General features: G+C 45.3%; 1 protein-coding gene across 3 annotated transcripts in view; it reads right to left on the reverse strand.

The window, feature by feature from the left end:
* The window catches only part of LOC118414280, a 20,477-nt gene that overhangs the window by 1,035 nt on the left and 7,112 nt on the right, over nt 1–12,330 (reverse strand). For 2 of the 3 annotated variants that reach the window (XM_035818207.1, XM_035818209.1), the window contains exons 2-4: nt 2,955–9,425; nt 873–2,699; nt 105–448 (exon numbers count right to left, since the gene is read on the reverse strand). In XM_035818207.1, the coding sequence (XP_035674100.1) occupies nt 105–448; nt 873–2,699; nt 2,955–9,388 (8,605 nt within the window). In that variant the 5' untranslated portion in view covers nt 9,389–9,425. Of the gene's footprint in view, nt 1–53; nt 449–872; nt 2,700–2,954; nt 9,426–12,330 lie in introns of all 3 variants that reach the window. The other variant, XM_035818208.1, reaches the window with a different exon arrangement.

A 12,330-nucleotide genomic window follows, 5' to 3' on the forward strand; every position in this document is an offset into this window, starting at 1 on the left:
AACCCTGTTGTTTCTGCGATGGTGCTGCATGTGCTGGATCCAGTCCACCTGACCAGTAAACCGGCGCCCACACAGCTTACACGTGAACACGTAGAACACTCTTCCTGTGAATGGGTCGCCAAGGGCAACAGCATGACTGACATGTTCTCCCCCCGCCTGCCGATGTTGCCGGGCGTGTTGCTGGTACGTTCTCCACTCCTCGAATGTCCGCCCACACAGTCTGCACGAGTACGCGTCGTCTGAGCCGTCACTATTGGTCGCCAGTTCCTCCTCTGTGTCGATCCCAGCAAACAGTTTGTCGTCCCCATATGCAAACACTGGAGACCTTTCCTCTGGTTGGATCTGGAGGTCCCTAATGTCCTGCATGGCTTCGACCTGCCTCTCCTCCTTGTGCACCGCCTCATGCCTGTCTGTCCAGAACTCCAGCAGGGAGGAGTACGAGCAGTATCTGAGGGATCCAAAAATTCTTCAGTTAGGCAACAGCTTTTCTCAAAACTGACTCAACTTGAATATTTCTCAACCAGAGTTTTGTGCAAGTGTAGCTTAAATATATCTTGCGCAGAATTAATTGGTGTACCCAATGTAGCTTGAAAAACTTGATTAAGATCATGAGTTATATAGTCTTTTTACATGCAACATGCAACTGATAATTTTCGTTCCTAGCCCAACATTATTGCACATTTAGCTAAGGAACTGAGGGGTATCCTCATTTAAGATCTTTTACACAGTGTCTGCCCAACTTAGTGAGTACATGTAGTTCTATGTGTAGATCACAACAATATTTCACCTCCACATTAATGACCAAAAAATTATCATAATGCAAGATGATAGGTTTGCATGTTCCCATTAGAAGAAAAGTACTAAAGCCACACCTGCATTTGAAGGGCAGTCCTGCATTGTGGCGCTCCTCGTGTCTCCACACGTGGCTGATGTGAGTGGACCCGTAGGGGCAGTACCTGCAGCGGTACATCCCTCCTTCTGCCTCCCTGTCAGGCTGGGCTGCAGGCAGCGGCCTCTTCCTACTGTCCGACCTGATCATCTTCAGCTCGTGCTGGGCCTTGTGCAGCTGAAGGAGGCGCCACGACTTACTGTAGAAGTGACACTTTGCACAACGGAACAGACGGATCGAGAGCCTTCCTTCAGCACGCAGGGGATAGCGGTCACTGTTGTCAAATACGGCATTGAGGCCCCGCTTCCTTGATAGAATCCCTTCAGTTTGCAACTCTTCATCTGCATTATGTGCGGCGGCGGTCAAATCTTCATCGTATTCATGAGTGCTGCTTTCCATTATACTAAATATGGCATCTTGGCTTGCATCATTGTCAGAAAGCCTTGCTGACCCATCTTCTACTTCATGCAGTTTCTGGTGCTGCTGTACCTTGTACTCAAATAAGGAAGAGTAGGTACAATAGCAACACTTGTTGGGGAGGTTGGCATAGTGGAGACGCTCATGGCAATAGATGTGTGTACGCTGGTAACTCCTGTATGGACACATTGAGCACTTAAACAAGGAAGCTTGCCCTCGGTGAGAAACCTGGGACATAGCTGGCTCTTCCTGGGCCTGATCAGCAGACCCGTCCTGAGTGTGCAGCTTCATGTGATCCTGCAGCTTGGCATCAGTCTTACAGGAGTAAGAACAGTCAGAGCACTTGTGAGGGTAGTCAGCCTTGTGGTATGTCTTGTGCTCCTGAACAACAGTCCTCTTGTAGCTGGTGTAGGGACACAGGGGACACTTGTACACAGTGATGTTCCTGGGCATGGGTGGGGGAGACACACTGTCCCCTCTCTCATGTAGTTCCTTGTGCTGAAGGAGCTTGTACAGGAACTGGCAGGTGTACGTGCATTGGTCACACTTGAACGGGTAGTTGGCAGAATGGTACTTCTCGTGGATGCTGACATGGACATGTCTGTAACTAGTGTAGGGGCAAGAGTGACATTTGAATAATTTGAAACGACGAGGATAATGGGCGACCTTTTGTCTCTCTACCTCAGGTTCCTTCCTGTGAATGTTCTGGGCATGGGCCAGTACCTGGTGCTCTCTTGTTGCTGTATAGTCACAGTCAGGACATTGGTAGACTGGCCTTTCCTTGTTCCATAGTGGCACACTCTTACGAGCTGTGTTCTTAGACTTCTTGACTGATTTTTCATCTGATACTTCACAGTTTGGGGCACTGGATTGGTAACCAACAGGCGGCACTTCCTGGCTGTCTTCATCCGATCCAACCTTTTGCCCATCTGTCCATGTTACCTTGTTGGTTCCAGAGCTGGATGCCTTGGCCACCTTGTCAGTAGGTTGTCGAGTGTATGCCAAGTCCCTCAGGTGGATCCGGATGTGCCGAGCCATGCGATGTTGTTTGGGTGCCACAAAGCTACAGTGGCGGCATTTATAGACTGACGCATCCCTGTAGAAGTGTTTTTCTTCCTCCTTGTGTTGTACCTTGTGATGTTCCCAGAGATCAGCCAGGGTAGCAGCTTGGAAAGAACACCTGATGCACTTGTACTGTAGTGCCTTCACCTTGGTGGGGGGAGACTTGCACAAGTGCTGCTTGTAGATGTGTTCTTTTAGGTACTTTGGTCTTTCCGTGGAGAAGTCGCACTTGGAGCAGTGGAAGACTTTGGATGTCCTGTGCCGGGAACTCATGTGAACTTGCAAGAAGCCTTCATTGTTGGTAGAGTAGTAGCACTGTGAACACTGGTACCTACAAAAATGAAGGAAATGAAAAATGAATGGCAATTGTAGATAGCACACACAAGAAACATTCTGGGTACTGCATCAATGCAGTTAAGTTTGTTGAATTCATTACAAACTGTGCATAAGAGATGGCCTGAAAACCTGTCCCTTTTGGCTTTACTTCATCAAAGAACTGAACTGTTTGAGACACTTCCCATGATATATGTAGAGTATCTTCCTTGTTCTCATTAGTTGATTTAAAGTTCCTGAATAAAGGACCTACCTCCCAGGACATCCATGGACCCTCATGTGGATGGCCATCTTTCCCTCGAAACGGTCGCTGTAGGAACACTTGCTGCACTTGAATGGCAGATCTGCGCCATGCTTGGCCTCATGGGAAACGAGATGAATCCTTTTTGATGTTTTATAAGGGCAGAACCTGCATGAGAGATGATAACTGGCGTATGACTTCACCAGGTTAAAAACAGTTTGCTGTTTTGCTGTTGGTTGATGGGTACTGGTGGTGACAGATGTGGAGGGTCCAGAGACATCCATCACTTTCTCTTTAGAACTTTCACAGTTCCCATCCCCAGTCACATCCCCAGTCACATCCCCAGTCACATCCTCAGTCACATCCACATCCTCAGTCACATCCCCGGTCTCATCTGTACTTCTGCTGTTGTCTGCTTCATGGCCGTCATCATTCATCATGTCTTGCTCTGGAGTCTCCACCTGGTCAGTGCTGTCATTTTCATCACTATCCACCACTTCCACATCCGAATCATGATCACTTTCTACCAATGATGGTTTCTTCTTTCGCTCTTCGTTGTCCCTACTGCTATCTTGCTGTTCTGTTGAGGATGCTGATGGCTTTTGTCTCTGTCCTGTACTTTTTTTGTGAAGCTTAGCATGCCTGTTAAAGTGCCAACCCAGTGCTGTGGAGAAGGAGCAATGATCACACTTGTACCGGAGGTTTACATTATGGTACTTCATATGATTCATGAGGACCTCTCTCCGGTCAACAACAAAAGGGCATTCGCTGCACTTTAGCTTTTTGTTGTTGCACTGGTTAAGCAGGTGATTCCTGAGCGCTACCATAGCTTTGGTGTGAAAAGGACACTTGTCACATGAAAATATCTTCTGTTCTGTGTGAAGACCCCCGTGGACAAGGAAGTGATATCTGCTGTCGGTGGTGTACGTGCATTCTCTGCAGTGAAACTTTCGTTTGTGCATCCTAGTATGCTGTTCAATGTCTTTCTTCTTGCCTGCAGAGTACGAACAGTACTTGCAACTGAGTGGCAATCTGACATGATGCCTCCTCTGGTGCAGCACATAATAACTCTCGATCACAGTGCTGTACGGGCACACAGAGCACCTGAACACCTGGGTCCCATCATGCTCCTTCATGTGGCTCAGCAGCGCCTCCTTGTCTTGTGTCTTCAGGTCACACTGGTCACAGCTGTACATCCCATCAGACGTGTGTGTCACCTGGTGGAGCAACAGGCCCAGCTTCTTCTCAGTGGAGTAGGAACATTCCTGGCACACGAATGCCCCCTTGACACCATGGCACCTGGAGTGCTGGGTCAGGTCTGTTTCCCGTTCACATGTGTAGGAACACTGGGTGCACTTGAAGGGAAGTGCCGCCCCATGCTTCTGTACATGGTCTTGTAACCTATTAAGATCCTGGGCTATAAATGGACACTGGGGACACTTTTTTCTTTGGTAACGCCAGGTGCTTAACAGTTTTGACTTGACACTAGATACAGGGGCATCATTAACTGCTTCTTTTGTCACCACAGATTCATCTGGCTGTACGTCATCATCTTTATGATGGTTGGCTTCATGCCAGGATAGAGAACACTCTGATGTAGCTACAAAGTCACACTTCAGACACCTCAGGTCTGTCTTATCCTCATGTAGCTTCAAGTGTTTCGAAAGGTGCTTTTTATTCTCACACGAATAGGTGCAGTACTTGCATTTCTGAGAGTGCTTTGCACCATGCTTCTGTTTGTGCACCTTCAGGTCCGTTTTACTCATTGTCTCAAAGGGACAAAGGGGGCACATATGCGTTTTCTGCCCGCTGTGTCGAGTGGTGTGAATCATGAGTCTATGAGAGTTATCTGTGGTGTAATCACATTGATCACACTTGAAGGACTTCCTACCAGAATGCATGGCCTTGTGTTTCAGCAGCCTGTACTTCTCATCTGTGGCATAGCTACACTGGTTACACTTGAACGACCCCATATATCCATGGAGCTTCTTATGGTCATCTATGATATATAATCGTGTATGAGAGAAATTACAAAAGGGGCATTTGTAGACTTCATTTGCGCCATGCCACGACAGGTGAACAATCATAGATTTGGGCTGGAGGGTTTTGTAGGGGCAAAGCTTGCATCCATAGAGGTCATCTTCAGCATATACTTTACTTTTGTAACGCTGTAAGAATGAGAGGTTTTTGGAGGGATACTCCTGATGAGTGTGTTTCTTTAGATGTTCCTTCAGTGCATCTGTGTCCTTTGTCTGAAAGGACTTACACATGTTACATTTTATGATCCCTGTGCTGGAGTGCTTTGCTTTGTGTACGAGATGCAGGAAGACCTTGTCAGTGTTGAAATGGCAGTACTGGCACTTGTACTTGAAACGACCCTGCCCGTGTAGTCGGCTGTGATTGTCAAGGTGCAGTCGCTCTGAACAGGAAAATGAGCACCAGCGACACTTTAGGGATTGCTTGGCAGAATGGAAGCTCTGGTGTTGGAGAAGGTTTGCTCTGCCTGTGCCTCTGTATGGACAGAGATCACACTTGAACAGATTTTCACTTGTGTGTGTTTGCCAGTGGTGTTTGAAGAGGGATTCATTGCTAGTAGTATAATCGCACTGATCACAGCATATTTTCTTATTGTTGTTGTGAGTAGAAAGGTGAATGAGGTGGTCCACATGGGATGCTGATAAAAACTCACAGTGATTACACTTCACTTCTTCCAAACCACCTGTGTTACGTATTGTCCCAGGAGGCTGGCGATCAGTGTCTTTCTCATGGGGTACACATAACACTTCTGCCTGATCTTCAGAATTGTCTGCACTGTCACCATCCTCTTCATGCTTCTCAAGTGATCTGTCAAGATCTTGAGTCTGTCCTGCCTCTTCCTCTAACCCTACAACATCCACATCTTCTTCTTCTGCTCCTTGGTATTCTTCCTCAGCACTTTCACTACCCTCGACACTGACTTCACTGACTTCACCTGGTTGAGGAGATGGACTCTTTTCCTTGACTGGAAGGACAGAAGCAGCTCCTGTCAAACTTGAAGACAAGACATGCTGCTTCTTTATGTGGGTGTGGACAACACGGTAACTGCTGGTCACAAAGTTGCAGTGGGGACACCTGTGCCACTTTCTTTTGTCATTATGCAGCTGGACGTGTGACCTTAGCAGAGAGGCACTTCTGCAAGAGAAAGTGCAGAGTCTGCACTTTTGGGCCAAGTTTGCTTGGTGGTACTTCTGGTGCTTTTGAAGATGATGGGACTGGATGGCCCTGAAGGGACAATCAGGGCAGGCGTATGGCCTTTCTCCGGTGTGGAGCCTGACATGAACCTTCATGTCCCGAGGACGAGTTGTGCTGTGGTCACAGTACTCACAGTAGATCATTTTACTTGCTGGTTTGGGTGGCTGGCTCGCTGGCTCTGTTGTCCTGTACTGCCCCGATCCTGTCATGACCAGTCTTATACCAGGGACTGATTTGCTGGCCTTTTCTGAGGTTACCTTGCCATCGCTGTTTGCATCATGATGCAATATCGCAGGATCACTGACATCTGTTGAAGTGTTGGGAATACTTTCACTATGCCCCCTGCCATCTTCTGTTTCTGACCTGTCTGTCTTACTGTGGATATGCAAGAGCATGTGAACACGTATGTAGTACCCCCTGGTTGCGGTGTAGGAGCAATACTTACACTTGAAAGGAAGATCTGCCTTGTGGTTGTTTTTGTGATTTATCAAAGCCCTTTGCCTCTCTGCTATGTATGGGCATTCATCACATTTGTACTTCTGGACTTTTCTTCGCTCATGTGTGCGTAGATGTTGAATCAGGTTTTCTACAGTTAGCGTGGAAAAATCACATTCATCACAGTGAAATGCTTTATCACCTGAGTGTTTGGCTTGATGGACCAGCAGCAGATGTTTTTTGTCTGTTGTATATGAACAGGTTGAACAATTGAAGGGCTTTTGCTGAACTGAAGGCTCCACTTGTACTTTTTTTCCTCTGTCTCCGTGCTTCATACCAACTTTGTCTCTGCTTAGATGCTTACTTCTATGGGTCCTGAAGATAAACCTTGAGTTTGTGAAGAATTGACACCTGTTGCATTGGAAGACTCGTAGGTTTTTGTGTTCGGCTTGGTGACACATCAGTGCATGTTGACTCTGTGCAGTATGCTCACAATGTGTGCATTTGTAGACTGTGCGCTTGGGAGGTCTTGATTTTGTTTCTTGGCCTGACTTTTGTCTGGCCAGCCAGTGTAGCCTTTGGTGCTTTGTCAGCACTGACTGACGGACAGTTGAGAACGTACAAAACCTACACTTGAAAGGCAGGTTTGCAGAATGAGATTTCATGTGGCTCCTCATGTTTCCTTGATGGGCTGAAACAAAAGGACACTTGGGATCCTTTGTGCAGACGTACGGCTTCTGCCCAAGGTGGATAAACAGGTGTTCTTTTAAGGAAACACTGTGTCTGCTTCTAAAGTCACACTGATCACAACGATATGTCATGTCACTGTAGTGTTTGGCTGCATGCAGGAGCAGCACATACCTGTCTTTAGCAGAGAAAGCACAGTGTTTACAATTAAAGTATTCCCCATCAACATGGCTCTCTTTTTCCTCAACTGCTCCTTTTCTACTGTCCAACTGTTCAGGTGGTATTTCCAATTCAGTGGCTTCAAAACTGTCACTTGTTTCAGAGGTACTCAAACAATCCTCCTCCCCCTCCTCTGACTCACCCTGTTTCCTGCGACTGCTTTCTGATTCACCACTTTTCTTCTGATCAAACCTGCTGTTCATGCCATGTACATTCATGTGGGCAGATAGAGCACTTTGTCCTTTAGCTGAGAAAGAACATAGATGGCACTGAAAGGGGAGGTCTGCATTATGATTTCTTTGGTGCCTGTCCAGAGACTTAGCATGCGCAGTTCTGTAAGGGCAATGTGCACATTCAAATGGTTTTTGGCCATCATGGCTCCAAAGGTGGCTTTGAAAGTTTCGTTTGTCTACAGTTGTGAGATCACACTGGTCACATCTCATTCTCTTATCCTCGTAGTGTTCAGCTTCATGCTCCAGCAGATAGTACTTGCCTTCCCTGGTTGTGAAGGGACACTTTGAACACACGAGCTCTAGATCTGGTTCATTTGGAAGGGATTTAAATGTTTTCTGAGACACACCTGGGTTACAAATTTCTGCCTCATGAAGTTTCTTATGCCTGGTGAGGATATTCCTGTGGTCACTACTGAAGGAACATTCAGTACATGTGAACAAATGATCTCCCTCATGCATCTGCATGTGCCGTCTCAACTTGGCCGTGTGATTTGTCTGAAAAGGGCACTCACTGCAGAAGTGAGTCCTGACATGTGTCTTTTGATGTTTGACCAACTCCGATCTTGTCGCTGACCAAAAGGAACACCTTGAACACTCAAACCGTACCTGCCTGGCAGTTTTCTTCACCACTGCCCCTGTGGTGGCCATGGTGGGCCGCGCTCTGTACACATTGTGCTTCTGCTGGGAGCAGCTGCCCTTACGTAAATGCCTTCTCAAGTTGTCAAGATAGTAAGTTGAGAGTCCGCACTCACAAGTCCAGAGCTTTTTCGCCTTTTTGTTTCTCTTTTTTTTCCTGGCACTGTTACTAGAACTAACTACCTCACACTGGATATCAGCACCTGGGTCAGCTGTTGTTTCTTCTCTACTTCCACTCGCAACAGGGTTAGTACCACCATGGGAAGTACTGCTACTAGTCTGTGACTGTTGCCTCTCAGTGCCAGTTGATGTACTACAGTCTACCATTGGAGAACTGGGCTGCAAGGTTGCAACAGGAAAGTCCCCCATCAACTGGGCAAAAATATTTCTGGACTGCTGACTGGAGTCCTTATAACCTGTAACGATGTTTCTCTCCACAGTTTCCTGGGGCAAGTTCTGATCCGATTCTCCATCTAAAGTCAGGGCTGCCTCCAGAGGAGCAGCATTGGCACAACTTAAGGTGGAAGACTTGCTGTTAGCAATACTCTCTTCATTCTGTGCTTCTTTGCCTGTTGCACCTTCTATGTACCTCTGAATTGCTAACAGATTAGATGTGTTTTCTACATCATGTCTGTTCTGTCCGTCCTCATCTTCATGGTCATCATCACTGTCAATCACTATCACTGCCTCCCTGTCTCCCTCAGCATCGGGGGACTGTGCAGCACACTCATCTGACGTCTCTCTTGTCTCTTCATGATCACTGTTTCCCCCTATCAGTTCTTGCTCTACAGTGGTGTTGGCAGACTTTTGACCCCTGTGTGTTTCTGCATGCTGTTTAATCTGGTTGATGGATGTTGTAGTGTAGCTACAGAAGTTACACTGGAAGCACTGTTTCCAGGTATGGGTGCTGTAATGACTGTCCAGTTGGTCCTTGGAGGAGAAAGTCCGGTCACATTCACCACACTTTAACTGTGGCTTGTTAGATTCCACTGGAGATTCCATCATTTATGCTTCGCAGATACTCTCGTGTATAGCACGTTAACTGAAATTGAAGAAAAATATGTACATGTAAGTTGAGACAACAAAATCTAACCCACACACATTGTGCACGAGATAGGATATAGATTCTTACAGCATCACAAAACAAAATATGTGAGACATTGATTCAAGTTTACTAGTTAGCCACCAGGGGTACTATTAGACTGGGTGTTTGTTTCCAATGGCAAAACGGACCAGTTCACCTATCTATTATAATTTTCTTTTGTAAATTATAACTTGCTTTTGTAAATTCAATACATAAGTAATATGTGCAGAGAATTTTATACCACTTATCATAAAAGAGTGATACTATCCTACTGCTATTTCAGTTCCATCACAGGATGCCCTTAACACAGAGGTGACCATCCCATAATTCCCTAGCGTAGCGTATTCCCTCATATATTATAATTGACCAGTCTGAGTTGTCTGGGGGTCGGAGCAGCTAAGAGGCTGATATTCACATCATTCAAAACTACCAAAAAAGACTTCCATACACTTCACCACAAAAATCAGATGTGACAGGTCTGTTTTATACAAGAACTCTGGAACAAGTTTCTGAGGCTGCATATTCCATGCATGTGGATATGAACTTGGGAGAGTCACAACATGCTTCCCCTCACATATATGCTTCCTGATCCATCCCTATTGTAGGTCATGATCTGAACGTTGGAATGCCAAGGATACAGGTGCAGCTCCCGGCCCCTTCCCACCAGACATACATGCAAAATGTATTCATAAACAACTCAAACACATGCATGTAACTACAAATGTTACATCTACATCTCTATACATGTAATACTACACAAAACCCTGTGTGGGGAATGACACATTGCACACCCCTTATCCCTTGGGAACAGAGCATACATAACTTGTCACACACTATATATATATATATATATATATATATATATATATATATATATATATATATATATATATATATATACAGCAAGAGCTTGGATACCTCATATCTCCATAAAATTATATTCTTATTATGCAAATGACTTCCAAATCTACATAGTTTAAGCTTGGTTATGTACCCTTTAATCAACTTACACAGGTCAAAATGTTGACAGTCTAATCATGTACTACTTAAAATCTCCATAAAATTATATTCTTATTATGCAAATGACTTCCAAATCTACATAGTTTAAGCTTGGTTATGTACCCTTTAATCAACTTACACAGGTCAAAATGTTGACAGTCTAATCATGTACTACTTAAAAGAATCATGGCACTATTGCATTAATTATGCCAGTTAGGAACTTATTTGCATAACGGTACACAACCCAGTTCTTCCGCGACCGGGGTCCGTGGTAGTCCGCGACCAAAAAGTGACGAAAGGCTTCCGAGGGCCCATGTTTGAGTTGACATTTCTCATTATTTCCTGCGAAATGACATTAAACGGTTACATGGCTGAAAAGCGTAGGAAATGGTGTGTTTTTGGTGCAAATTGTGTTTTGGTCCGCGCGTTGCTTCCGCGATATCCCTACGCCTGAATGTAAAGAGGCCCGTGACCTAGATTTACCTCTGAGGCGCTGTGTCAAGCAAAGTTGCAATGCCGCGCGCCGTGGATGATTAAAAAAACTGTAGTACTAGAATTTTCTTTATAATTGGCTGGATTAGTCTTTAGATTTTCCTCTTTCTGGCAGTATCAGTCGTGCTTGCCGGAAAAATCTGCTCTGTTTTATCCAATGCGAAAATGCCCGATTTTGTGCATCATTTTTGACATGAAAATAATGATATTTCCCTATAATTTTTCAAAATTAGAGAAGTTGAAGGATCGAAACTCAGTTGGTCTTGTAGCTGAAGGTATATCCTCTCACCCCATATACAGTTATTTTCCTTCAGGATAATTCCCTGGAAGAGATGGTCGCTAGACTTGAGGGTGTGCCGCCTCCATTTGAACCCCCAAATAAACTGGTGTGTGCTCCCTTAAAAGCACCCATCCTGAAAAAAGTATTAGTGATAATAGCCAACAAATTGCATTTTTCCCATGAAAGTGTATAGCCCCGATCGTATCTGACTGAAAAAAAGCCGGATTTCGCAGGTTTTGATATGATTCTACACTGTCATATAATGGGTGGATTTGCCCCCCTCCCACGCCCCCCCCCCCTCAAACACGGTCGCATAGCCTTCGAAGTGTGTGTGCTAAGCATAGATTGCATAAAACCTACCGAAACATTGTTGTTTAAACTACAGTACCTCTTGGGCACTTTGAAATCGCATTTGAACGTTTCACAATTGCTCCTACATTGAGAAGCAGGCATTTTCCAATGAAAAAAGGCCCCGATGACGTCACTTTCGCACTTTCTTTCCGAATCAAGTGTCAAGTTCGGTGTGGCGCTAGTTCTCGGCCTTAACACAAATAAGTTGCACTAATCCGAAGACACATCCCAAGGCTTCTTTATCTCACCGAGACCGACACCAAACTGTACAGCCTTATCTTAGCAGATGCCCGTTTATACCTTCATAGCCGCAAGAAGTGCAGCACAGACCTCCATCTTTACCAAAGGTACAACATTTAACTTCATTTTTCTACGAAATAAAAGGAGTCTTGCCAACGGAAACGCTTGGACGGGAAAGCTAGGTCTATTCTCTACCCGATATGACCAAAAACTAACATTTCAAGTGCTTTCCGTTAAAGCGCGGAACTTAAAACTGCATCGTTGTCACTTCAGAACATAGGCCAGTGGCAGGTATTGTGACGTCACGAACTCAAATATGTTCTAAGAGGTTTACACCGTTTGTTCCAGTCAGAAATAGGAGGAAAGTGTGCTCCATCACAAGAGCACCCCTCTGTCATTCCTTTTCATGGCCATAACTCTTTATTTAGCACGTATTGATAGCCTAAAACCTCTTCCATAGGACAAGCTCATTGTGACGTAATTGCTATTATGCGCATTGAA

The sequence above is a fragment of the Branchiostoma floridae genome, chromosome 4 (genome assembly GCF_000003815.2).
Source record: "Branchiostoma floridae strain S238N-H82 chromosome 4, Bfl_VNyyK, whole genome shotgun sequence".
NCBI lineage: Eukaryota > Metazoa > Chordata > Leptocardii > Amphioxiformes > Branchiostomatidae > Branchiostoma > Branchiostoma floridae.